At 38.2% G+C, this 27,067-nt stretch overlaps 1 protein-coding gene and 4 non-coding genes across 5 annotated transcripts; 2 read left to right on the forward strand and 3 right to left on the reverse strand.

Moving 5' to 3' along the window:
* Positions 1-10,675: 10,675 nt before the first annotated feature.
* trnam-cau (transfer RNA methionine (anticodon CAU)) lies at positions 10,676-10,748 on the reverse strand. The gene has a single exon. It is a non-coding gene; the product is annotated as a tRNA-Met (tRNA).
* Positions 10,749-10,842: 94 nt separating this feature from the next.
* Positions 10,843-10,925, forward strand: trnal-aag (transfer RNA leucine (anticodon AAG)). The gene has a single exon. It is a non-coding gene; the product is annotated as a tRNA-Leu (tRNA).
* A 1,164-nt stretch (positions 10,926-12,089) lies between these two features.
* trnam-cau (transfer RNA methionine (anticodon CAU)) lies at positions 12,090-12,162 on the reverse strand. Its single transcript has one exon. It is a non-coding gene; the product is annotated as a tRNA-Met (tRNA).
* Positions 12,163-12,256: 94 nt separating this feature from the next.
* On the forward strand, positions 12,257-12,339 carry trnal-aag (transfer RNA leucine (anticodon AAG)). The gene has a single exon. It is a non-coding gene; the product is annotated as a tRNA-Leu (tRNA).
* Positions 12,340-16,717: 4,378 nt separating this feature from the next.
* Positions 16,718-24,142, reverse strand: LOC130222168 (gastrula zinc finger protein XlCGF8.2DB-like). The gene is made up of 3 exons (XM_056454794.1): positions 24,101-24,142; positions 23,465-23,614; positions 16,718-18,622 (listed from the first exon to the last, which is right to left on the reverse strand). The coding sequence occupies exons 2-3, from the start codon at positions 23,547-23,549 to the stop codon at positions 17,796-17,798; spliced, it is 912 nt and encodes a 303-aa protein (XP_056310769.1). The 5' UTR covers positions 23,550-23,614; positions 24,101-24,142; the 3' UTR covers positions 16,718-17,795.
* Positions 24,143-27,067: the final 2,925 nt, after the last annotated feature.

Here is a 27,067-nt window from a genome sequence, read left to right on the forward strand (position 1 = left end):
ATGCGCTCCATAGCGAGCCTGCAGCGGGGGTCAGCACACAGACGCCCGGCTTCCGGGTCATCTGGTTCCCGATCATCGTCTTCCGACGACGGCAACTAAGACATCACAGGAACCATCGGTTGAGTGGACTGCAACCACCGCAACTCCCGAGCCATTTTCCGACACTTTGCTCTTCCCATGGTGTTCTGCGACAGCCGGGCAATGGGCACAGCATCTTCCGCATGTCCACACAGCCAGTGGCAAGCGAGAGCAAAAGCCTCTTCTCGTCCGAGTTTGTCTCTATGTGAACCGCTGACTGGTGCGGCAAGAGCCGGCTGTAGACGTTGAAGCAGAGCGTACATTCAGCCATGACCATCCAAGACCAATGCTGGAGGGAAAGACCCACACACTGCGTGGAACGGTTCAAAAGGAGGCAGCGGAGGCATCCACTTCCGCGTCATGATGCTGGTGACTCTTCTTTAAGGGGAAGACACCCCCCCGCACCAGGGGTGTAAACCGATACCTTCAAGATCCCTTTGGTCCAACGCATGTATAAGCTGTTACAACTTTTGGGGGATTTCCCCAACCCCCATTCAAAGGAACCATGGGTGTCCAAGGAACAACGCACCGTTATGGGCAGCTTTACTGCGCCAGCCATGGGAGCTTTTGCATGGCCTTTTTCTTGTTCTTTCCCACAAAGGGATGGTATGAGCCCCATCAAACATGCATCATTTTGGGCAGCTTTACTGCACCAGCGGTGGGAGCTTTTGCACGTTTTTTTCCTTTTTAAAGGGTATCGTAGAACCCCATCGAACACACGCACCATTTGGGCAGCTTTACTGCGTCAGCCGTGGGAGCTTTTGCGCAGCTTTTCCCTTTTCAAAGGGGATTGTAGAACCCGATCGAACACGCACTTTTTCGGGGCAGCGCCAGCTGTGTGAGCCTTTTCATGGCTTCTGGAACCAAATCATTAAACAACCATTAAACCGGGGCCAAACTGTAACCCCGGCACCACTGACCAGATGCTCGCTAGAAAGACCCACCACCCCCCAGACTCACTGCACTAGCTCTCACTTGACCAAAGCTTGCCCGGGGACCCACACCCATCCCGGGGGGCCAGGGTCCACGTTAGGGGGAGCTGGAACCACTGATCTCAATACACACAAGTCACACCCCTTCTGCCCGGGGACCCACACTCTTTCCGGGGCAATCAGCGGCCCCACAGGCTCCTCTTGATTGACACCTGTTCCCCAGTAATGCTCAGGCACCCCATACTTAAGCCAGGTACCATGGACTTAGCCAACAGCACGTGCTAGACAGAAGTTCCGTTGGTGACCCACCTAGCTCTGGGGCACCACCCTCTCCACCACCTCAATGTACTGTGGTTCAAAGATCCCTGGCCATAGCCGCACTGGTTCTTTCCCATTTAACCAGGTCGCGCGGGAAATGGACCAGCTGCTCCGGCAGACGGCTTGGCCATAGACTCCTGCTTTTTTGCCATTGAACCAGGAAGCGCGGCTGAAGGCTTGCAGGAAACAGACGCACCTGCTCGGGCAGACCAACCTGGCCTTAGACCCCCTGCTTTTTTCTCCATCGTGCCAGGACGTGTGGCCGAAGGCTTGCGGGAAACAGACGCACCTGCTCGGGGAGACCAGCCTGGCCTTAGAGCCCCTGCTTTTTTCCCCATTGTGCTAGGATGTGTCGCCGAAGGCTTGCAGTAAATGGATGCACCTGCTCGGGCAGACCAGCCTGGCCTTAGACCACCTGGTTCATTAAGTCCACAATTTCACGCCATCCCCAAAATCCTGATGGCAGGTCAGAGGCATTTGGCGCCAGGCACGTACTTCCAGGCACGGGACATCCCGACAGGTAGACCCAGGAAAGGTGATCTCCCGTCGGGCATGGCTTGGTGGGCTTGGGCCTTGGTCTAATCAACTACCAACTACATTAGGAGTGTTTAAATTACTATTTACTTTAGATATGTAAGGTTCTTTAAGTGTTAAAGACATGTTAGTATTTTTATCTTCCAAATTGTAAGTTTTTGGTAACTTTAATTACTTTATGCAACAGAGCACAGGTTTTAACAGTTTATTAAATCATAAAGCAAGAGATAACATTGATAGCATTGCAACTAACTGTACAGTATTTTAATCACTTTAAAAAAAAAAAAAAAAAAAAAAAAAAAAATATATATATATATATATATATATATATAATAAAATAAAATGCAACAATTATTTTAAAGGTTATAACATAATTTATAGCATTTTAAAAGTAATGTATTTATCTTTTTAAATGTTCTCTGTCATTTTAATAAAAGCAGACTAACTTTTATTTCACAACTAATATTTGTACTGTAGACTATATTTATCTCAGTATTTGCTTGCTTGAGTATCTGTAGAGCTGCAGGATTTGTAGAGCTGCGCATCGATGGATTACTCTTCAGTGTTTGGACTCTCAGTAGTGATTATTAAACCACACTGAACTGAGCTAAACTGAATTGAACTTAAACACTAAAAACTAAACTATACTGTTTCAATTTACTATGATCTTCTATGTTAAGCTGCTTTGACACAATCTACATTGTAAAAGTGCTATACAAATAAAGGTGAATTGAATTGAGTATGTGTAAGAGAGTGATGTTTGCAACTGTTGCAAGAAAACTCTAGAAAACATGTTGCTCTCCATGAACTACTATGGATGATTCTATAGTTGCAGGTACGTTTAGTGACCAAAGCCATCCTTTTTTCAGCTTTAAAAAAATGACATTTTTGATTATTTAAAATAATGTGTTCATCACTGTAGGAAAATCCGTTTTTTCCTCGGGTCCCTTCACTCTAGTATTTTGTATCACCAGTGAGTGTCTGCATCAATACCGTCCAAGCTTGGAAAAGATGAGAAGAAAATCAGCTGAATGGTTCAGTATGATTTTATTCTGACACAAGGGAGGGAAGAGCAATCTTATATACACATTGAGGGTCTGCCTGCAGCTGAGCCCTAACACAAAAGAATATTATCATAGAAGGAGGGAAACAGCGATACAAAGACAGATTACAACAACCAGGAAAAGTGAGAATGTGTGCGTGTAGGTATGCGCCCATCTGTGAGCGAGTCAGATAGTGACTTTTTCGCACCCAAAGGAGAGGAACGGAATGTTCCAGCCACACCGAGATAAGATGAACAGAATATGCATACCCACACATATTTCTGCAGTGTAAAGACACAGTAGAGAGAACAAGAAAAACAGTCTGTAAAAACAGTAGAATACACACACATAATAATCAAATCCTTCATATATTCTGCCCTATTCTCTGATAAAAATCGCAGGGAAAGATTACATTTTGTGTTTTTATGAGCATTACCCATCATCCTCCGCCTCATGGGTCATTCCGAGCGTTAATTCATCTCATCATTGCGCTCAGAGCTCCATTCAGGTAAGTCACGACTCATAATGATCGCATAATGTCTAAATGTTCAGCCTGATCTCACAAGAAAACGTAAATATTTTACGTTTTATCAGTTTAGTTGCTAATTCGTACGAATTCGCACGAGTTCAGTCGTACGAATTCGTACGAGTTCAGTCTTACGAAATTGTACGATTTTAAAAAGGAGCCGTGGCACCTAACCCCACCCCTAAACCCAACCGTCATTGGGGGATGAGCAAATCATACTAAATTGCAGAAATTAGATCGTACTAATTCATACGAATTAGCCACTAAATCAAAAAGTTACGAATTGCCATGAGATTGTGTTGAAATGTTTACATTTATGCCTTTCTTTTTGCAAGCAATAAACTGACATGGACATTTTAGAGCAAAAATCAAAACCCGATTATTGATTAACATCTTATCCTAGACAAAAGTTAAATAAAATGTAGGCTTGTGAAACATGCTAAACTTGGTTAACTTAGCTACTTAAGTACAAGCTAGCTCTATTAAGAAAAAGAAATCCAAGACGTACTACTTTCGGTCCAAAAATGTAAAAAACAAAACATTTCAATCATGGCCATCACTACTAATAATTTAACATAATTTCAACACTGTACATCGATGCATTTGGCCTTAAGTCTTTAGAGTTTGGCTATAATCAATACATTGCGTAAATATCAACAGGTGTAACGTTGGACATTATTAGTACAGAAATTCAAAGTATGAAATAAATAAATGACCAGTTATGCTTCCTAGTAAAAGGTAAATCTAGTTTGTTATCAGCTGAAGGTGATCTCACTTCCTTTACATGTGAGATCAGGAACCTCAGGCCCATGTTGTATGTCTTTTAACATGTAATAATAATAGTAATTACTATGTTCTACTCTCCTTGCAGATTTTCTCGAACGAGTCTTCTGTCACAACACACACGCACAAACACAGCCAACATCTATCTATCTATCTATCTATCTATCTATCTATCTATCTATCTATCTATCTATCTATCTATCTTACTACCGCTGCTTGTGTGTTATAATTGTCCATCTGGCTGTTTGTCTATCTGTCTGTATCTGTTTGTGTTGCAATGTCCACAAAACATAAGGTTGACTTGCAGGACCCTCACTACCGAGATGGAAGACGAATGGCTCTTGAAATGAAGCTGGACCACATTCTAGCTGAAGCCAGGGTAGGTAAATAAATGAATGAATGTAGAATGCTGAAGATTGCATCCATATACATTGCATGACACAATTAACATCTTATAATGCTTATTGACATGGGCAAATGAGCCAATTTCATTTGGAAAAATTAAATCAGAAATATTCACTGCAACACAGACAGCAGCTGTGGAGAGGAAACGTCCACCCTCTGTAGAAGACGTTCCACAGGGCTCTAAAAGGAACATGGGTGGTGGCAAGCCAAGGGGGAGGCAAGGAGGACGACGCCATGCTATAGCAACAGGTTATATCTCAATTCCAATTGTAAAAAGTAATTTAAAAGCAGAAAAACCTTTCAGTAGTGTTTTCTATACTAAAGTAGAATACATTGCAAAGTATGTATCTGAAATGTATGATTTTATAAATTGTTTAAGGCAAATCCTACAATAACGTGTTATTTTTCTATGTAATGTTTTACAGTCACACCCATCCCTGTTGAGTGCTCAGTGTCATCAAGTGTGGAGATTCCACTTACTGTACCCTCAGCAAAACTAAATCTTCAAGAGCAATTAGTAAATCAAATTTACTATTATAATTAGTAAATCAAAAAGATGAATTTAGGTTTAAATATGTAATCTATTCAAATGAAAGAAAAACTTCTTAGACTAAACTGGCAGCGCATTAGATGGTTTAAGAACACCGTTTTGTGATTTAAGATCATTTGACATTGAATCATGCAGTGTGTGTCATGTTCACTGGCGATTTGAGGACTACAGAGATCGCCGGTGAACTACAATTCAGTCATGAACTACAGATCCCTTCGTTCCACTATACAATCACCAGGTTTCACTTCCACTGATTACACACACAGCTGAATCCTGTCACTAATGATTGTTTGGACTATTTATACATCCTGCACCCGTTTGTTATTACCGAGTCGATTGTTTTTGTGTGGTATGTTGTTCATGTGTTGTGTTCCCGTACCTTGCCTTAGTTTCTTGTTTTGTTTATTACTGTTCTTTTGATACTTTGATTTTTGGATGCCCTGTTGTTTTTCTGTTAGCTGCACGATGATTTTTTCATTAAATGCATTTGGATCCTACCTTTTTGTATCTGTGTTTTCAACGTACCGTGACAGTGTGTTTTCTAAATATTGATCATTTGACTTTGAATTGATCCTCAATTCAATTTCTTCTATTTTGAGTACAGAAAAAAATATGGAGAGACTTTGACATTTTAACATCATATCCTTTTGCCTCAAAGGAGCTCTGCGGATTCTTGGTTTTTTCTGCAACAGAAAGCATCAGAGCGCTGGAAAGAAGCAAGACCATACAACCTCAAATGCCTTATTGAAGAAGAGGCATTTGGTCATCCTTTGTGTTGTCTTTGCCACGAGCCTGCTGTTATTAGGTTGGTTTTCATTCATGTTAAACTGGGAATAAACAGACGACCGCATGAGAAATTGACCAATGATAAATTGTGGACTATGTGTATATGAACTTTCTTGGTTTATTTCTAGATTCGTCATTCAAGTGCTAAACACTGAGCTACTATGCGGTCCTATAAAACAAATTTAAAACTAACATCTAAAAAATGTAATATCTTGGATTCTTTTTTGTTTGTTTTTATTAGGTGCAAAGAGTGTCTTCCTCTGGAGTGGTTCTGTGGAGACTGTGATGTACTGCATAAAAAAACAGCCACTCTACAACAGAGAATGTGTTTTCATGGATTTTTGGAAGCCATTCCCCCAACCTCACATGTTGTCAAAGGGGAAGATGGATATTGCATCCATGAGCAAGGTATGCTCTCACAAACACACCTATTTTGCTGTCCATGTGCGTTTACCGTAAGTTATACATTGTCTAAAGTAATATTTTTGTCACTTTTTACCAGCTTGCATATTGCCAACTGTGAAGGTGGGACAATGCTCCTGTGAAGGCACAAACTTCACTGTGGTTCTAGGCAAAGCAGTGATATTAATTACCATCAATAGTAACACACACACACACATACACACATATATATATATATATATATATATATATATATATATATATATATATATATATATATATATATACATATACATCAGATGTATAGAGATGAGAGATGGTGGTGCCCAGGAACCTGAATGACTCTACTGCAGCCACAGTGCTGTTCATGATGGTGAGTGGAGGGAGTGCAGATGGCAGAAATGGAAGCAAAGAATATCAGAATGTGTCATGAAATGCTGCACAATGAACAGATGGCCCACCTTCGCATTTACCATACATCTTGCATGGTCAAAAATCTGCAAGTAAATGTAATTTGAGGGGTAGGAAAAAATATTAAAAGGTGTGTGGGTTTTTTTTTTTTTTTTTTACTTAAAACTGTTTTTTAGGACTCTTCGGAGATCAAATCAGTGCAGGGTGCAACACAAAATATGTGTATGGCACAGGAAGCTGGAGTCTGTATTTACCAAAGACATCGCTCAAAGTATATGATAACTACAATATTCCCATGTGTTAAAGTTTGGTTAATTTGGTTGTGGTATCAATACCTTTTTTCATTTATTTGTCTACAGAGTAATGCACCCTCAAATCCAGACAGTAGATTGGATTCAGTGTGACCTTTGCCAAAAGTGGCTTCATGCAGACTGTGCTGGCATTAGTATGGAAAAAGTGACAGAGCAAAAATTCTTCGAGTGTGGTTGTGATGAACACGTGCATACATTTGAGAAGTACATATTATTCATAACATTATTTAAATACTTTAAATATACAGTTCTTTAAGAAAAATTATTATGCCAATTAGATTTTTTACAGAACGTTAGCACTCTTGAAGGAAGGCTGGTTAGTGGACAGTGTCATAGAGGATGGAGAGATCCTGGTAAATATTATAATTTACAACAAACCTTTGGATTAGCTTTATTATAGCTGTATTATTTTATCGCTTATTATCGATTAAGTTGCAGTTTCCCAAAGACATTTAAATTTTGTTATGGTTGTCATAATTATGTATTATTATAAAGAAATATATTTAGTGAATGCACTAAAATACATATTTCTAATTACAACACTTATTTGTTGTTTATTTCTATAAAAATGCTACATGTTGTTGAATAAAGTTTGTTCCATTTCAGAAATTACACGAAGGCTTGAGGAATGGCACAATCAAATCTAACAGGATGTTTTTATTCAAGCATCCCACATTTTGCCCTAAGCTCAAGATGAAACTTAGTCTGAAGTTTTTTTTTTTTTTTTTGATGAAGAACAGGAACAGTACATAATTGTAATATAAAAGAATATCTATTTTGAAAAGATATATATATATCACATTTCAATCAACAATATACATTTACTAGACATTTGCTGTAAAATATTTGCAGAATTACAGCTATTAGCAGTTATAATTCAAATACATATGTTTGAAGCATATAATTTGAACAATAGACTTTTGTTTTGCAACAGACAGATGATAATAGAAGGAATATATTTTAAGTAACACAACTGGCCAAAGTGTCTATAGAAAACACTCGCTATGTTCTTGAAGTTTTGACCCCTGAGGTAAATCTACAATCTTACTGCAATTCATGGGACAAATGCATTAAATGGACGTTACTTATTGTTCAGCACTGTTCGCTCCTCTTTTAAAGTTGATGCTGTTAATTCTGCACAAGACTGAGGGCTTCCACCGGTTTGAGGAAGAAATGGCTTTACAGTCAAACATTGCATTGGAGTAAGTCTATCTTTTGCTTTTGTTCTGTCCTGCAAACAGATCTGAAAGGTTATAACTCTCCTGTTTGTCTTTTTAAAGGATGGAAACTGAAAATCCGAAAAGATTAAACTAGACAAGTGAATGTGTTGTTCCAAGTTGTGTCACGAACGAGGAATATTAAAGTATACTGTGACCGATTACCTGTTTACAGCTTCTGCAGTGCATGCACTTTACTCATTTCCTTGACAATTAAGAATATGCATTGTTATTTACACGCAAATTTATGTAAATGTTTATTTGTGTTGATAGTAACATGTTAATTAAAGTAAACATCTGTTTTTTACAATAAAAAAATGAAAGCATTGCAAAATACTGAAAAACAATAATAAAAACGTTTGGAATAGATCTTGTATTTGTCCATCATTACACAGTGGCAAACACTATAGGCCTATATTTCACATAAGCTAAATACAATACACTTCTGTAATACAAATTGTGTTAACAGTAGTATTATCTAGCAAGTATAATGTTATATTTTCATTTGAAAACACTGTATTTCAAAGTCAGAATTTACTTTATCTTTTATCATTGTCTTTAGAAAAACAGCCGTGACTTGTTGGGTTTAAGGCACGTATAAAAAAAACTGACGGATTCCGTGCACTATTGTGTACTTACATTAAGGGCTCAGTCGCAGACGCATATTACCGTGGCGGGTTCCATAGCAGACCTGTTTAACCGTGTCGGTTCCGTATCAGCCGCACATAATCGTGGCGGGTGCCGTGGCAGGCGCGTATAACTGTGGCGGGTTTACCTTTAGTATTGCTTCAGTTGATCCACGTCAAACGTCAAGCGATAATGTGACAGGAATGGGAGCATCTTGCCATCATGGCTTCAGACTCAGGAGATGTTCTTGGAACGTCACGCCGCATGGCCTCCAGAGGAGCTGTAGCCTTTTTTGGCCCCGGGAAGCATAAACGGCACGGAAGGTAATAAAGTACGCCGCCCGGTCACCGAAGTGCTCCCGTGTGCCAAAAGGTACAATCTTGCCCCGTGTGAGGCTCAAACTCACGACCTTCAGATTATGAGACTGACACGCTGCCTACTCACCAACGAGGCGGACTGCTGGAGCTGGGCAAGCTGTGAAACACCAGCTTCCATGTCATGGTGCTGCAATGTGGCTCCTAGAAGACAGCTCCGGTATACTGTGCATGTCAGGATGGCCGAGCAGTCTAAGCCGCTGTGTTCAGATCGCAGTCTCCCCTGTAGGCATGGGTTTTAATCCCACTTCTGACAAAACTAATCTTTGGCTGTGCGTTCAGGCTCAAGTATTAACCTCTCTGGCGCCATGTCCGAGTGATACAGTAACAGTGACAAAGTGCCGCATCAATCTCTTTGCGCCACAATTTACGCAGCTTAGCAGTGGCCCTGGCAGCGGTAATGGGCACTGTAGACTGCAAGGTTTAAGGCAAGTGCATCGAAAGGGGATCAAAAGAATTTCCTTGGAATGCCATGTAGTGGAATGTCCTGAGATGTCGTTTATTTTTAAGGCAACGGGATTCGCAGGGCTTTTCGGCAAATTCTCTTACAACGTCAAGTCATGACATTTGACTCTTTGTGAGAATGAGAAGAAAAAAAGCTGTGTCAGTCAATCAACGCGTCTTTTTCAAGACGCTGTTCTGAATGTGCGTTTCTCGATGCGGTGGTTCCTATCTCCGGATGATGTGCACGAGTATCGCATCACAGGTCTGGGGGTCCAGCATGTCGATGCAGTGCCCGCGGACAGCTCATGCTCTCACTGTGAGGAAGTGGCTGTTGCACAGCTGAGATCTCAGGCTCAAGTATTTAAACCTCTGGCGCCATGTCCGAGTGATACAGTAACAGTGACAAAGTGCCAGATCAATCTCTTTGCGCCACAATTTACGCAGCTTAGCAGTGGCAATGGCAGCGGTAATGGGCACTGTAGACTGCAAGGTTTAAGGCGTTTGCGCAACATCAAGGCATTATCCACAGCAATTTGGAAAAGCATGTGTTCAAAACAATAGACATGGGCTTTAAAGCAAGTTCACCGAAACGGGATCAAAAGAATTGTCTTGGTATGCCATGTAGTGGAATGTCCTGAGATGCCGTTTATTTTTATTTCAATGGGATTCGCAGGGCTTTTCGGCTAATCCTCTTACAACGTCAAGTCATGACATTTGACGGATCCACGTCAAACGTCAAGCGATAACGTGACAGGAATGGGAGCATCTTGCCATCATGGCTTCAGACTCAGGAGATGTTCTTGGAACGTCACGCCGCATGCCCTCCAGAGGAGCTGTAGCCTTTTTTGCCCCCGGGAAGCATAAACGGCACGGAAGGTAATAAAGTACGCCGCCCGGTCACCTAAGTGCTCCCGTGTGCCAAAAGATACGACCTTGCCCCGTGTGAGGCTCGAACTCACGACCTTCAGATCATGAGACTGACGCACTGCCTACTGCGCCAACGAGGCGGACTGCTGGAGCTGGGCAAGCTGTGAAACACCAGCTTCCATGTCATGGTGCTGCGATGTGGCTCCTAGGAGACAGCTCCGGCAAAGTGTGCATGTCATGATGGCCGAGCGGTCTAAAGCGATGCGTTAAGGTCGCAGTCTCCCCTGGAGGCGTGGGTTCGAATCCCACTTCTGACAAACCTAGTATTTGGCTGTGCGTTCAATCTCAAGTAATAAACTCTCTGGCGCCATGTCCGAGTGATAGAGTAACACTGACAAAGCGCTGCATCATTCTCTTTGCGTCACAGTTTACGAAGCATAGCAGTGGCCCTGGCAACCTTAATGGGCACTGTAGACTGCAAGTTTTGAGGCATTTGCGCAACATCAAGGCATTGTCTACAGCAACTCGGAAAAGCATGTGAACAAAACAATGGACGTGGGCTTTAATGCAAGTGCATTGAAAGGGGATCAAAAGAATTGCCTTGGAATGCCATGTAGTGGAATGTCCTGAGATGCCGTTTATTTTTAAGGAAATGGGATTCGCAGGGCTTTCCGGCTAATTCTCTTACAACGTCAAGTCATGACATTTGACTCTTTGTGAGAATGAGAAGAAAAAAAGCTGTGTCAGTCAATCAACGCGTCTTTTTCAAGACGCTGTTCTGAATGTGCGTTTCTCGATGCGGTGGTTCTTATCTCCGGATGATGTGCACGAGTATTGCATCACAGGTCTGGGGGTCCAGCATGTCGATGCAGTGCCCGCGGACAGCTCATGCTCTCACTGTGAGGACGTGGCTGTTGCACAGCTGAGATCTCAGGCTCAAGTATTTAAACCTCTGGCGCCATGTCCGAGTGATACAGTAACAGTGACAAAGTGCCAGATCAATCTCTTTGCGCCACAATTTACGCAGCTTAGCAGTGGCCCTGGCAGCGGTAATGGGCACTGTAGACTGCAAGGTTTAAGGCGTTTGCGCAACATCAAGGCATTATCCACAGCAATTTGGAAAAGCATGTGTTCAAAACAATAGACATGGGCTTTAAAGCAAGTTCACCGAAATGGGATCAAAAGAATTGTCTTGAATTGTAATTCAATGGGATTCGCAGGGCTTTTCGGCTAATCCTCTTACAACGTCAAGTCATGACATTTGACGGATCCATGTCAAACGTCAAGCGATAAAGTGACAGGAATGGGAGCATCTTGCCATCATGGCTTCAGACTCAGGAGATGTTCTTGGAACGTCACGCCGCATGCCCTCCAGAGGAGCTGTAGCCTTTTTTGCCCCCGGGAAGCATAAACGGCACGGAAGGTAATAAAGTACGCCGCCCGGTCACCTAAGTGCTCCCGTGTGCCAAAAGATACGAGCTTGCCCGGTGTGAGGCTCGAACTCACGACCTTCAGATCATGAGACTGACGCACTGCCTACTGCGCCAACGAGGCGGACTGCTGGAGCTGGGCAAGCTGTGAAACACCAGCTTCCATGTCATGGTGCTGCGATGTGGCTCCTAGGAGACAGCTCCGGCAAAGTGTGCATGTCATGATGGCCGAGCGGTCTAAAGCGATGCGTTAAGGTCGCAGTCTCCCCTGGAGGCGTGGGTTCGAATCCCACTTCTGACAAACCTAGTCTTTGGCTGTGCGTTCAATCTCAAGTAATAAACTCTCTGGCGCCATGTCCGAGTGATAGAGTAACACTGACAAAGCGCTGCATCATTCTCTTTGCGTCACAGTTTACGAAGCATAGCAGTGGCCCTGGCAACCTTAATGGGCACTGTAGACTGCACTTAATCAGCACAGTGTCAGAACAATTATAAAGGAAGACGCTTCAATCCCGGTTATTAATATACATTAATATAAGAGATATCCATACAGCAGCGGATATTACCAGTATCATGTCACATGCGTGCAAAACGAGTGCAAAGCTTAACGCGCGCTCGCGCTCTCTCTCTCTCTCTGTGTGTGTGTCTTCGTGTCTGAGCTGTGTGTGTGTGTGTCCGCGTCTGAGCTGTGTGTGTCTTCGTGTCTGAGCTGTGTGTGTGTGTGTGTCTTCATGTCTGAGCTGTGTGTGTGTGTGTGTCCGCGTCTGAGCTATGTGTGTGTGTGTGTGTGTATGTCAGCGCTACATTTGTGCGTGTGTTTGTGTCCTTGCTGTGTGTGTGCGTGAACTTTGTAATGACATTGTGTGTGACTCATTGTTGCAAATCCACAAAAAAATGCATCAAATACTGATTGTTAAAGTTCTTACTGTAGTATTTCTCACACACGTTATGTGAGATCTGCTTCCTGAGGCAGCCGAGGGTGGCGATTGCTGACAGGCACGTGGGAACGGTGGGCGGGGAGGACTAGCCTTAAAGGCCCAGTACAAAAAAACAGCAAAACCTTTTTTCCAACTATAATATAGACACTTCAAACAGCTATAATAAATAATCTGATGGGTGTTTTGAGCTGAAACTTTACAGACACATTCTGGGGACACAAAAGACTTATATTAAATATGAAAAAGGGCTAACCTATGTGCCCTTTAATGGATCTAATAATCCCAAACCTCCTTCCGTTACTTTACCAATTAAAGTATCATACGCTATTTTAGGTTTCGCGTCCCATAAGAAATTTAAAACAATCTCTATTATTATTTTTTTTACACGCACATAGGCAAACTCACAGATCCTAACACATACCACATTTTTGATAAAAACAATGAATTTGTCACTAACACTTTCCCCTTTAAAACAAACCTCTTAATTTCCAGAAATTTAGTCTTTTTTCCATTCCTGTTAAAACTTCTTCCCACATTAATTTTATACCTTAAATTTTCATATTGCTTGTCTCTTCTTTATATTGTATTCTTTCTGCTAAAGCATTGGTTTTTCCAATTCTCATGTATTTTGTTTTATCTTTATTAATTTTTGCTCCTGTTTCTTTACAATATCTGTTTAAAATACCTTCTGCTTCACACTTAGCTCACAATTTATACATAGCTTGTTTGGCGTGCTGTCCCGGCAGAGAGCCCTGAGCTCAAGGGATCCTCAAGCCCAGGGCTCCCTCTTTTCACAGGGCAAGGGGAGATTGAGCTCAGGTCGATCTGAAACTCCCCTGCTGCTGAGGCCAAGGTGAACTTCCTGAGAGTAAGACATTAGAAAAAAGATTTAGGCTTATTTTATCTATAATATAGAGCACATTTGGATGATGGGAGGAAACCGAGGAACCCTGGGGAAACCTACACGGACACGGGGAGAACATGGAAACTCCGCACAGAAATACCAGATGGCCCAGTGAAGACCCAAGGCCATTGGTATTCTTGCTGTGAGGCAACAGTGCTAGTCACTGGGCCACCGTGCCGCCCATTCTGGATAAAGGTGGAAGAAGGGGAGGAGGGGGGTTTCTTCCAGACGAAGATAGTTGTAGTGAAGAAATGAGGATATATATAGTGACTTGGAATTCTTTGATTGGAGGATCATGATTAGCTAATGTGGACCAGCTGGGTCAATCATGAGCACATGCTCCTCTCGAAATTAGCTTAAAATTATACTTCACTTAATATTAAAGTGGTATCATCGGCGTATTGACATATTTTTTGTTCTACTTCTTTTCCTTTTATACATATTCATCTTATTTGCTTTTCGTTATTAATTGCCAATCCTAATGCTTCAGAAACCAGTGTGTACATTAATGCTGACATTGGACAACCTTGTCTGATAGATCTTGTTATTTTAAAATCTTCAGTTAAAAATCCATTTAATTTTATACAACTTGTGATATCTGTATATAAACTTTTTATCCACTTTAAAAACTCTCCCCAAAACCAAAACTCTCCATTACATGTATAAATATTTGTGTTTGACTCTATCGAAAGCTTTTTTCTAAGTCTAACACTTATAATATATCCTGTTTCCTTTTCCTTATTCATGTACCAAATTGTGTCTCTTATATTGTTTATGACATCAGTTATATCTTTCTTTAATTCAGCATATTCTTGGTTTGTTGTAATTATATTTGGCACTACCAGTTTCAAACAGTTTGCTAAAATTTTTGCTAAGATTTTGTATCTGTGTTTAACATACGTAATGGTCTGTAATTCTTTAAATCTCCCTTGTCTCCTTTCCTTTTATATTTTATTTTCACCATACCTTTTTCATACTGTTTGTTAGATTTCCCTTTTTAAAAATATCTTGATATATTTCATTTAAAATTGGACACATAACTGCTTTAAAAACCTTATAGAATTCTGCTGGGAATCCGTCTATTCCGGGACTTTTGCCATTTCTCATTTGATCAATTGCTAATTCAATTTCTGAATCTGTAATCTCACTCTTGCACATATCCTTATCACACTTATCTCACTTATCTAGTTTAACTGTTATGTTCTCTAACAAAAAATTTTCATCTTCTGAACAAACTCCTTGTTTTGTAAATAAATCCAGTAACACTTTATAATAACTACACAATATGAACCATTTGTTAAGCATTAGCGAATAGTGAATTCATTATCTGTTAAGCATTACCTCTACATTAATGTTAGTAAGCAGTTTATTACTGCAGCTACAAATGATCTAATCTTGACTTACAACCACATTTATAATGTGCTTAATAGCTGTACTTTCATACTTTGTTAACGATTTATTTTTTTATTACTAAATTAAGTATCGCATTATTTACAAACCAGTTATTTAAGCATAGTTGGTGATTATTTAAGATAATTCAGAATGAGTTAGTAAATGATTAATAAACTATTAAAATTAACATTTATAATTACTTTTTATTCAGGCATATATTAATAGTTAATTTGTATGTTAAGAAATGCTTTATTACTCAACTTCATCCAGTTTTGGGACCTAATCTAAAGTGAGGACTGTTCATGCTTTATAAATCCCTTATGAATGATAATTAAAGGCTCAGTTAAACTCTAAACAGGAAAAAAAAAGAACATAAATGACTTTATTCATACCCATTCGTTTAAAGATACACAAATGAAACTGTATTTAAAAAAAATAATAATAAAATAAAATTACTGCACAGTTTAAATATTGCATCCTATTATATTGTTAAATTATTATGCTGTTGTTGTTTTATCCAATTTTATGTCGTATTTTGACACTCCTGTTATTCAGCAATGTTTAAACCTCAATTTTACTTTTTAGATAAGATTGCAAAGATTATTGTTCATTTGATTCTGAGCCTTTAATTGTTATTCATAATGGATTTATAAAGCATGAATAATCCTCACTTTAGATTAGGTCACAAAACTGCATGAAGTTGAGTTAATAAAGCATTTATTAACAGAGATAGTATCCATCACTATATGCCTGAATAATCAGATATATAAATGTTAATTTCAATAGTTTATTAATCATTTACTATTTCATTCTGAATGTTCTTAAAAACCCTCAACTACTCTTAAATACAAATGCTTTGTAAATAATGCAATACTGAATTTAGTAATGAAAAATCAAGCAGTTACAAATTATGAAAGTACAATTATTAAGCACATTATAAATGTGGTTATAAGTCAATAATAGAGAATTTGTAGCTGCAGTTATAAACTGCTTACTAACATTTAATAATGTTAATGCTTAAATAATCAAGTCACTATTTGCTAATGCTTAATAAATGATTCATAGTGTGTAGTTATTATAAAGTGTTACTTAATTTTTTTGACTTGTTCAAACTACTTAATTAAAATGATTTATTAATTAATGAATTAATTTTATTTTTAATTAAACAATTCTTGAGATTTCATTGAGACAACAATTTTTTTATGTTCAATCCACAGACATTAGTTAAAAGTGTTAAGTTAATTTAATTTGTGTTGTGACAGCATGAAAGACTTGTGTGGAACCCTGCAGTTTTTACAGTGTGTGCAATGTGCACAAATATGCATATCAGTTCATAATAAAGTTGAAACACATTGTCAGATTTTGCTGTATTTGGCTTAACCATTCTTGGGTGGCTCGTCAGTGTTTTAGATGACTAATACAGAAAATAAGTAAGCTGACCAAAGTTCTTACGTGGAGAAGACTTTATTGAAGACAAAGAATAGTCCTCAGCAGTGATGTTAAGTCGTCAGTCTTCAAGTAACTTAACCAAAAGTACTCTCTGTGACACACTACTTTATAACAAAGTATGTAAACCCCCGGAGATTACCCAACTGCTTTGGTTGGGTCACAACTCTTGAGTTCCTGTAGGCCATTTGGTTCACACCTTTTCAGATGCAGATACTTGTTTGCATATGAAACAAGGCACACAAACTATCAACAAATATAGTTATATTGCGTTCTTGCAGTCAGGTAGCAACTCTGATCTACACTACAATCTGATCTGATCCCTGAACTACACTATGAAACAGTTGTCAAAATCTTCATCCCTTTTTATTAATTGAGTTTAAAATCTTCAGATATTCAAAGGGTTTCATTTTCAGTAACTTGATAAGTAATCAACGGTTCACACTTGTTCCGCGAGAGAGCTCGAAGCTCATTGGATCCTCGAGCCCTGGGCTCCCTTATGTAAACAGGGCGAGAGGGGAGTTTGAACTCAGGGAGATCTCGATGCACACCCACGACTTGTTTCTGTTCTAATGACAGATATAGGGATGGCTAAAGGGAGATATATGGCTTACTAAGAGCTCGACAATGGTGTCAATTTAAAATGTTCAGTTTACCTAGGTCATGTGTTTTTGGATTGTGTGAGGAACCCGGGGGAAACCCACGCGAGCACCAAGTGAATGAGGAAAACTCCACACAGATGTCAACTGGTTCAGTGGGGACATTAACGTGTGACATTCTTGCTTTGAGGCAACAGTGCTAACGACTGGGCTACCGTGTCGCCAAATCTAGAAAGGAGGGCGAGTGGGGGGATTCCTCAAGACGAAGATAACTGAGGTAAGAATCTCTGGTTATTTATAGTGAGTCAGGAATCATCTGATTGGTGAATCATGTGTTAGCTAATGCAGGACCAGCCATGGACAATCATAAGTATGTGATCCTCTCAAAAATAGTTTATAAATTAACTTCACATGAATGAACAGCCAAACTACATGAAAAAGCCATTTTGAATATACCTGTGTTTATGTGGACAAACTCTCAATGTTGAGGACTCTGCTCTCCATTGTGAAGTTTCAGGTGATTACTGAGGCTTATTTTCTGTTTAAAGCCCTTTCCACACTCACTGCATCTAAAACGATCCTCTCCTGAGTGAGTCTTCATGTGTTGCTTAATGGTGTCTTTGCGTGTGAGACTCTTTCCACACTGATCACATATGAACACTATGGTTCCAGTGTGACCATCCAAGTGGTTCATGAGGCTAGCTTTGGTTGTGAAGCTCTTTCCACACTGAACACATGGAAACGGCTTCTCTCCGGTGTGAGTTTTCATGTGGTTATTGAGTGCGCTATTACATGTGAAACTTTTACCACACTCTGTGCATGTGTAAGGTTTCTCTCCAGTGTGGATCCTCATGTGGGTGTCAAGCTCTTGTTTTCGAGCTAAACTTTTCCCACACTGTGTGCAAGTAAATATTTTTCCTCCATTGTGAGTTCTCATGTGAACTTTAAGGTTGCCACTTTGCTTAAAACTCTTTCCACACTGTTGGCATGTGTACGGCCTCTCTCCAGTGTGAATTCTCATGTGGGTTATAAAGCTTTTTTTTTGACCAAAACTCTTTCCACACTGTTCGCAAGTGTAAGGTTTCTCCCTAATGTGAACTCTCATGAGAACATCAATGTTTGGCTTTTGAATGAAACTCTTTCTACACTGTTCACTGCTGAAATTACACTCAGATTTGGATTTCTGAGGACTTCCGTGTGATGAAGTCTTTTCAGTCAGTGTGGGTTTTTCATCAGTTGTTATTTCTTGCTGTTTCTCTTCCATTTTATTCCACTGATGAGTCTCTTCTTTCAGCATCATCAGGTCTTAAAAAAAAGAAAAAGTGAACTTTAGTATGAAGGCACAAAGGAACAAGCATGAAATGGATGTTTTTACCCAAAAATTAAAATGACCTTACCATTTACTCTCCGTCATGTGGTTTTAAACATTTCCTTTCTTCTGGAACACAAAGTAAGGCAGCGTTTTTTTCACAATATCTTCTTTTGTGTTCAGCAGAATCAAGAAACTCAAAGATTTAAAACCACACGAGGAAGAGTAAATGGTGAGGCTTTTATTTATATTTATATTTATGAACTTTATTTAAAAGATGTAAAGTAAGTCTTTAGTTTTCCCAGGATGTGTCTGAGGTTTCAACTCAAAATCAGATCATATACCTTGCAGAATATTTCATTTTGGGGGTCAGAGGAAGACCAAGCTCTTTTTGTGCCTGTGGTTTTAAATGCAAATGATCAAATGCACTCGCTCTAGATTACTCGTGTTGTGTTCCCTCATGTGTATCCTCCACTCAACATTTTTAACTTGCTTGGAAGACCCGATTGAGAGAAATCCTGCATGTTCATAGCAAGTATGCATAATTCATATTAGTGAGTTTGCATTATTGTATATAACTTATGCAAATGTTTCCCAGTACTGGGTTGCAGCTGGAAGAACATCCGCTGTTTAAAACATATGCTGGATAAGTTGGTGGTTCATTCAGCTGTGGTGACATCTGATAAATAAAGAGACTGAGCTGAAGGAAAATGAATGAATTAACTAACAAGCAAAATTTGAACTAATCTAACACACACAAAAAAAATTACAGTCCAAATATTATTACACCCAAATGAATATGTTGGGGGAAAATATTAAATATATATTTTTTATAATCAGGGGAAAAAACATAAAAATGTAGTTAAAATGTTGTAGTTTGTATTTGTTTTGTTTGCAATAACTTATTTGAATTTAAGTGTATTATCGTATTATATGTATTAAAGATGTTTTGTGTATATATACACATTTACTATTAAGTGACTATAAAATGAATTAAAATGGCATCAAATTACAGCAGGTGAACGTTACAATTACTTTGACTAAGCGTGAACTTAAGACTTAGCCTGAGAGTTAACCTGCCCTGGACCAGGCTAGTTTCCCAGCAAAAGTTGGCAAAGTAACTGAGTTTGAACTATTGTAAATTTAATTTATGAAACCGACTCCGCCATTAATAAACCTGATTTACCAAAATAAGCCTGGCATTTTCTGTAAGCTTGGTTTATGGAAAAGCCCTCTGGGCTGAGCAGTGTGGAACGTGATTACAGATAATACAGGATTCTGTTCATCCAGGATTAGAATGACCCAGAGTTAACAATTTGAAGTGTGAAAAACCCTAAGACTACTCAGCATCAGCTCTCAGGATAACCAGAATACAATTACAAACAACCACAATTGTAATTAATGTCATAGTAGTAACCTGATCTCATATACTATTGTTTTAGAACCTCCAATTTAGTTGCCTATTGGAGAAATGACCAGGAATAATAAACAGCAGAAAACGGTCACACTACTTGCTCTACAAACAAGTGTGTTTATGACTATACATACAAAGAAAAATAATAAGATTAGAAAATACGACTTTGCAACATCAAGCAGCATTAGGCATGTGCCAGTATAAGATTCTGACAGTATGATAACCTTGAATAAAAATATCACGGTTTTACTGTACTGTGATTACTGCTCTAAAATATATTCTTTTTAAATGTCTGGGTAAAAAAACAAACTCTTTTCTCCTTTGAACAAAAAAAAAATGTTCTTTTGAGAAACTTTGAAAGTATTTTGGAGCAGTAAACATGCCAGACTAAATCATTCAAATGAATCATTGACTTCTGCTGTCATCATTAGTTTCAAAAACACAGATTTCTTTACTATTTAAAACGGCATCTTTGGATATCTTTTCTGCTGGAGATACTGTTGTCCTGAAAAAAAATTATAACATAACATAAAAACCCTTACATATACCTTAGGGTCGGTACAGTAGAAAATATTGGCAGTTTTAAAACCTTGACTTTTCCAAACTGCGGTATACCTTGAAAACAGGTATCATCCCATGTCAAAGCAGCATAACACTATTTTTAGGATTTAAAAATTCTCTAAAAAAAAGTCTCTAGCAAAAAGATTCCAATGGCATCGCCTGCTGGTATGTGAAGAATATGGTCAATACTGACGAACTTTACACTCAAATGTTTGCATATCATCATCATGCTGTAATCCATTTCTTAAGCAGCAAAAGTCATTTTTAGACTAGTTTGTTGGCCAGTTGTAGTCAGTGCAATGCTAAATGTTATTGTTCCACTATAATTTGTTCGTTTTGCTTCATGTTGTCCCACAGCAACATCATATAGTTTAGAATACTGTACAATGTTTTATAACAATTAATTATTTTAGTGTCTATTACATTCAGCATATTTAATATTGGGGGCATCCACGCTTTTGACATACTTTAAACCAGGGTTAAAATTTTAGACCCATAAAGGGCTAAAGGCTAAGGAATTTTTCAAATGCCCCAGATGGAAGACTTTTATTTTCCCTATATATAATTATATTATATATTATGTAATTATATTTAAAAATATATATAAAATTACATTTAATAATACAATAATAAATGAACATAAAAAATACAGTATTTTAGATTAAATAAAAAATTTAATAGTGTAAAAACAAGATTTATTTGTATACACCAAGCGGCAACCTCCCGCTCTCCCTCGGGAGGCCAATACGGAAGTAACAGAAACTGCAATTCATCGAAATTCCGCTAGTCCTGGCTCCATAATAGAGCAAGTTGCAATTGAGCCCACTGTTAGAATGGCCAACTTTACAGCAGAAAAAAAGGTGTTTACAGCCTGGTACAAAGAACGATTTTGGCTCATATAGCTATTATTACCCTCCATGACAACTGTGAGGGGGGTGAATTTTTTTTTATAACTCATCCATTTCGTTTATATTAGGTTATTTTAAGTTTGCATAATTAAGGGCGTGGCCACTTGAGTGACAGCTAGGTCTCGCTGGTCGCCGTCACTTCACCTCAGCTGAATCCGGCAGATTAGCCACTGATCTCGGCATATTCATCGTATTTTTGTTCTGTTTTATGTGGCTTTACACAGTCAGCTGCCTTTTGGACTTATTTCTTACAATTATCAGATGATATGGGATGCTGTGTGCATTTAATTGTGCTCACAAACCGTTCACGTGGCCTCCGTTTCCCATGTGAGTAAAGTTATATACTTGTATACCATCTCTATAAATGTATTTGTTTTATTTAAGATCATTTATCATTAATATTTTTCTTTAGACCCGTAAAGCACTCCAGAATGTGACAGATTGATTAGCTGTAGGCTCTAGAACAGTCATCTGAAGCGTTGTCATACAGTGTTGTGCTGGATTTTATCAATAGTCTTGCATTTACTAACACAGACTATATCTGAAGTGTTTGGAAGTAATCCGCGTTTTCCTCCTGTAGAAAAACGTCATAAGAACAATGCTTCGTGGCTCAATGTATTACTACAGTGTTTTTGAAAGTCTAATCACTTTACTGATATAGTGTACAGCCAAGCACATGTGGTCAGAACACAAGCGAGTCGCAGTTAATAAAGTATTAAGTGTTTCTCCCAAAGTAAAGTCTGTCTGCCAGGTCCAAGCAAAGTTCCAGCAGGTGTCTGTAGCTCCGCCCACTCTCCGCCTCTTTGCCCTTGTTTGGTATCCCGCCGTGGGTGCGATGACGCGCGAACAAAATGGCGACGGTTGGCCGCGCCTACTTGTGGCTTCTTTTGCGCTCTTCAGAAACCTATGGGTGACGTCACGGATACTCCGTCCATATATTTTACAGTCTATGGTATACACACACTTTTTTCCAACATAAACTTACTTTAAAATGTAAAAAAAAAAATGAACAAATGTTTTAAAAGTTTTAAAAACTATAATAAACTAAATCTATGCCCAACAATCTATCCAGGTTGATGTCCTCAGCAGTAAATACATGGAGCACGTTTAAACAAATGTTATTGTAAGGAAAATAATTAAACCATTATGATAAATAGAGTTAAAATGACCTTTTTGAATGAAAAGTTTTATTGAGATGGATTGTTGGTGATTGTATGGGTTTTGGCCAGATTGGGTAGCAAAACATGAACACAGGAAAATGAAGACTTGTTTAAAAAAGATTTAAGACCTACAACACAATATTTCAGTAAATTTAAGACATTTTAAGGCCTAAAATTTAGATTTGGGAATTTAAGACATTTGAAGACCCCGCAGAAACTCTGTTTAAACACTACAGCCCTGGTAATTAGTTATAATAATAATGATGTAATTCTAACTCAGATACTATCTGTGAGAACTAGTAACAACTACTAGAAACAAGTTTAAACCTATAAAGAAGTTGATGGAAAAAAAGGGAATTGTGATCAATGTGACATATACAAATGGAAAGTACTAAGCCAACACTATCACTGTAATAGCAGATATCTTCTATGAAAATACTGTAGGTCAAATATCGGCAGCTCAATTAAACCTTTATAATTTATTGTTTTTATTTATTTTATATAGCGCCAGTGCTCAAGGATGCTTTACAAACAGTAGGAGAACAAGAAAAGCAATAACCTTAAGAAGGTAGAGAAAATGAGAGACTAATAAAACATAAAAAGAATGACAAAAGACATGAGAACAAGTGACGAAAGAAACTGATTCCTGTCTTTCAATGAGTGCTTATGTGCATTTAGGAGAACTAGGCAGCACACTCAGGGCTGCAAGATGGATTTAATTTAGTATTCTTATTATTAAAATATATCTGAATGAGGATCAAATGACTGAGTTGGTCTTTGAGAATGAAAACCAACCTGTTTGTTCCTGCAGATCTTCCTGTTTGACTGTGAATGTTTCTTCAATCTTCACATCTTCACTCTCCTCTTTAATAAACGCCATCTTTATAACAGTGTGGAGATCAGTCGCTTCAGCAGGAGTTTTTCTCTGTGTTTGGACACTTTATCCTGTTTAAAATGAACAAAACAATGAACAGAAACAAAATAACTTCTCACTTGCTTCAACAGTTCCTTTACATGAGAGTTAATAAAAAGAAATCAGGTTAACAGAGTAAGTCCAAGCAAGAAACAATAGCCACAAATGACCTGATGAAAACTAGTACTCCATTTCTTATAAAGAGAAGTATACTTAGGATGCAAAGACATTATGCTGTTTAATAAATTAAACCTTTATTAAAACACTTATTACACACATTTACTTTATTCAAACTTTATTCACGTTTTTTTGCACAAGACAAATTCCCTCTCTGGGACAAAAAGGTTATCCTATCTTTATTTAAACAATAGCCCCCATTACTGTGAGTATATAGGGTTATGTGTTGAATAAAGGGTTAAAATAATATTGTCAACAGCAGGTACATTATTTAGCACTGAATGAAAAAAAACTGAAAAGTCAATCAATCAGTTTATAAGTGTAAACACTTTAAAACAAACCTTTCTCCAGTTGAATCACAGCGCGGGACCGGCGCAGCTTTATGACGTCATACGCCACGCCAAAATAAAAGTCTTTTTAAAAAAAAAAACCTTTTATGCCACTTACTGTTGCAGTCATGACTTATCGATACATTTTTCCCTCGTTTTCCACTTTCTCACACACACAGACACACATATTTGGAGTTGATCAAAACCTTTACTCTAAATATTTTAAGATAATTAAAGCAGAAAATCTCAACATTCTAAAAGGTATAACAAATGATCTGATAGATGTTTTGGGCTGAAATGTTACAGACATAAAAGACTTATCTTAAATCTTGAAAAAGGGGTAAAATGGGTGCCCTTCAAGTAAAAAGTATTCATTACTACTACATGTTTTAGTTGCACTAACTAGTCATGACTTTTTAAATATAATTTTTCTCTGTGTTTGGACACTTTATCCTGTTAAAATTAACAAAGCAATTAAAATGTCCTGTTTAAAATAAATAAAACAACGAACAGAAACAAAATAACTTCTCTTCAACACTTGCTTCAACAGTTTCTTTATATGAGAGTAATTAACTAAAAGAAATCAGGTAAGTTCGAGCAAGAAACAATAGCCACAAATGAACTGATGAAAACTAGTACTACATTTCTTATATATAGTGATGTAAACTTCGAATGGAATGACATTGTGCTGTTTAATAAATTAAACCTTCAGTAAAACACTTATTACACACACGCACACGTTGTTCAATAGTTCTCCTTACTTTGAGTAAAATAGTATTACGTTGTATAAAGGATTAAGATAAAATTGTCAACAGCAGGTACATAATTTAGTATCGGATGAAAAACCTGAAACTTTAAATAATCAGTTTCTTTTTCTTCTTCTTTGGGTTTTACTGGCGTTTGGCAACCAGTCTTGTAGGTGCATTACCGCCACCGACTGGAATGGAGTATGGAACTGTTTAAATAATAACTGAAGTGTAAAAATAAAGGGGAGGGAGAGAGAGGAGGGAGGAGGAGTTGAAAAAAATAAACAAATAAATAAATAAATAATGGGGAGGGGGTGGAGTGGGCTAACAATTAAATCTTCTGATTATATTATTTCTATATTCTTTACTCTAAATGGGTTTCTGTAACAAGTTTGATTATGTCATTATATACCTCACTAGATTTTTCCCTAATAAACCTGCCAATGTGAAATCATGAAGTTTGCTCTTTTTAACTGATTGAATAAGATCGTGTCGTTCTTTATTATATTTACTACAGTGGAATAAAACATGTTCTATTGTTTATTGTTGATTACAGTGTATACATACATTGCCCAGTAGGGTGTTTCCCTATTTTATATAAAGTATGGTTGAGTCCAGTATGACCTATTGTCATAATAGTTATAATACTTCCTTCCCTACGATTTCTGTTCTCCCTCCTCTCAGCACTGACTTGTTTATATATATTATATAGATGTCTACCTGTTTCAATGTTATCCCAGTATACTTGCAATGATTGTGCATACGTTCTTATTATGATTTTAGCTTCTGCTTTACTCAATGGGACTTCTAGATCTACATCACTAATTCTGAGAGCTTGTTTGGCCAGCATGTCCGCCTTTTTATTTCCTTCCACGCTTACATGGGCAGGAACCCAAATGAAATATACAGATTCATTTGCCCATCATTTTAATATAATATGTCCTACAGAGCATGTTATTAAGAATATCCATTCTAAATGATGACCTTCCAGATCTTATACTTTCAAGTGATGAAAAACTATCTGATGCAATTACTACACTATTTATGTCGTTCTCCTCAATCCACTGCAGGGCAATTAATATTGCAATTAACTCTGTTGCATATACTGATATATTATCAGTTATTCTTTTCTTAATATGAGATTGATTAACTGGGATATACTGCTGCGCCTGTATGACCTATTTCAGGGTCTTTGGATCCATCTGTAAATAAAAATATTGATTCTTTATAATGTTTCTCTAAATAATTCTGCACTATACATTTTGTTGGAAGATTATTATTGTTGTCTTTTAACTCCTGTTGTATACTGAGGTCAACATTAGGTAATGGAAAAAACCATGGCAGAATATATGGGGTTGGGACTGACCAACACAATCTCACGGCAATTCGTAACTTTTAGATTTAGTGGCTAATTCGTACGAATTCGTACGATCTAATTCGTACAATTTAGTACGATTTGCTCATCACCCAATGACGGTTGGGTTTAGGGGTGGGGTTAGGTGCCACGCCTCCTTTTATAAAATCGTACAATTTCGTACGACTGAACTCGTACGAATTAGCCACTAAACTGACAAAACGTAAAATACTTACGTTTTCTCGTGAGATCAGGCTGGACTGACTTACAGTATTGCAATTGATCTAATCCAATAGTTCTGGCTTTTGCCTCAGCTATCCATCTGAAACTTATGAAATTGGTTTCCTCATGCTCCCAACATTCTAATAACATACTTATTGCTTGATGTAATTTATTTTGTCTGAATATTAACTTAATACACCATTGTTAATTTCATTCTTCTAATGCTTAAGGGCATTTCTCCCATTTCAACCTGCATTGATGAAACTGGCGAGGTTCTAAATGATCCACTACAGATTCTAAGAGCCTGAGCCTGCAATACACCAAATTTCTTGAGGTTTGATTCTGCTGCCGACATGTAAGCTTAACACCCATACTCAAGGACAAACCTCATGAGGGCCCAGTATATATTTTGTAATCATGTCCTACTCGCTCCCCACTCTTGCCCTGACAGGCATGAAGTATATTAATAACCTTTTTATCTTTGTCTATGATTTTATTCAGATGATGTCAGCTTTTTATCGAACCAAACCCCAAGAAACCTTACAGTTTTTACTTGTTCTAGCGGTTGCCCATACAGTTTTAAAGCGAGTGATACGGTTTTATGCCATCTTGAGAAACAAATGACCTGAGTTTTTGCAACAGATAGTTTGAATCCCC

The sequence above is a fragment of the Danio aesculapii genome, chromosome 4 (genome assembly GCF_903798145.1).
Source record: "Danio aesculapii chromosome 4, fDanAes4.1, whole genome shotgun sequence".
NCBI classification, from domain to species: domain Eukaryota; kingdom Metazoa; phylum Chordata; class Actinopteri; order Cypriniformes; family Danionidae; genus Danio; species Danio aesculapii.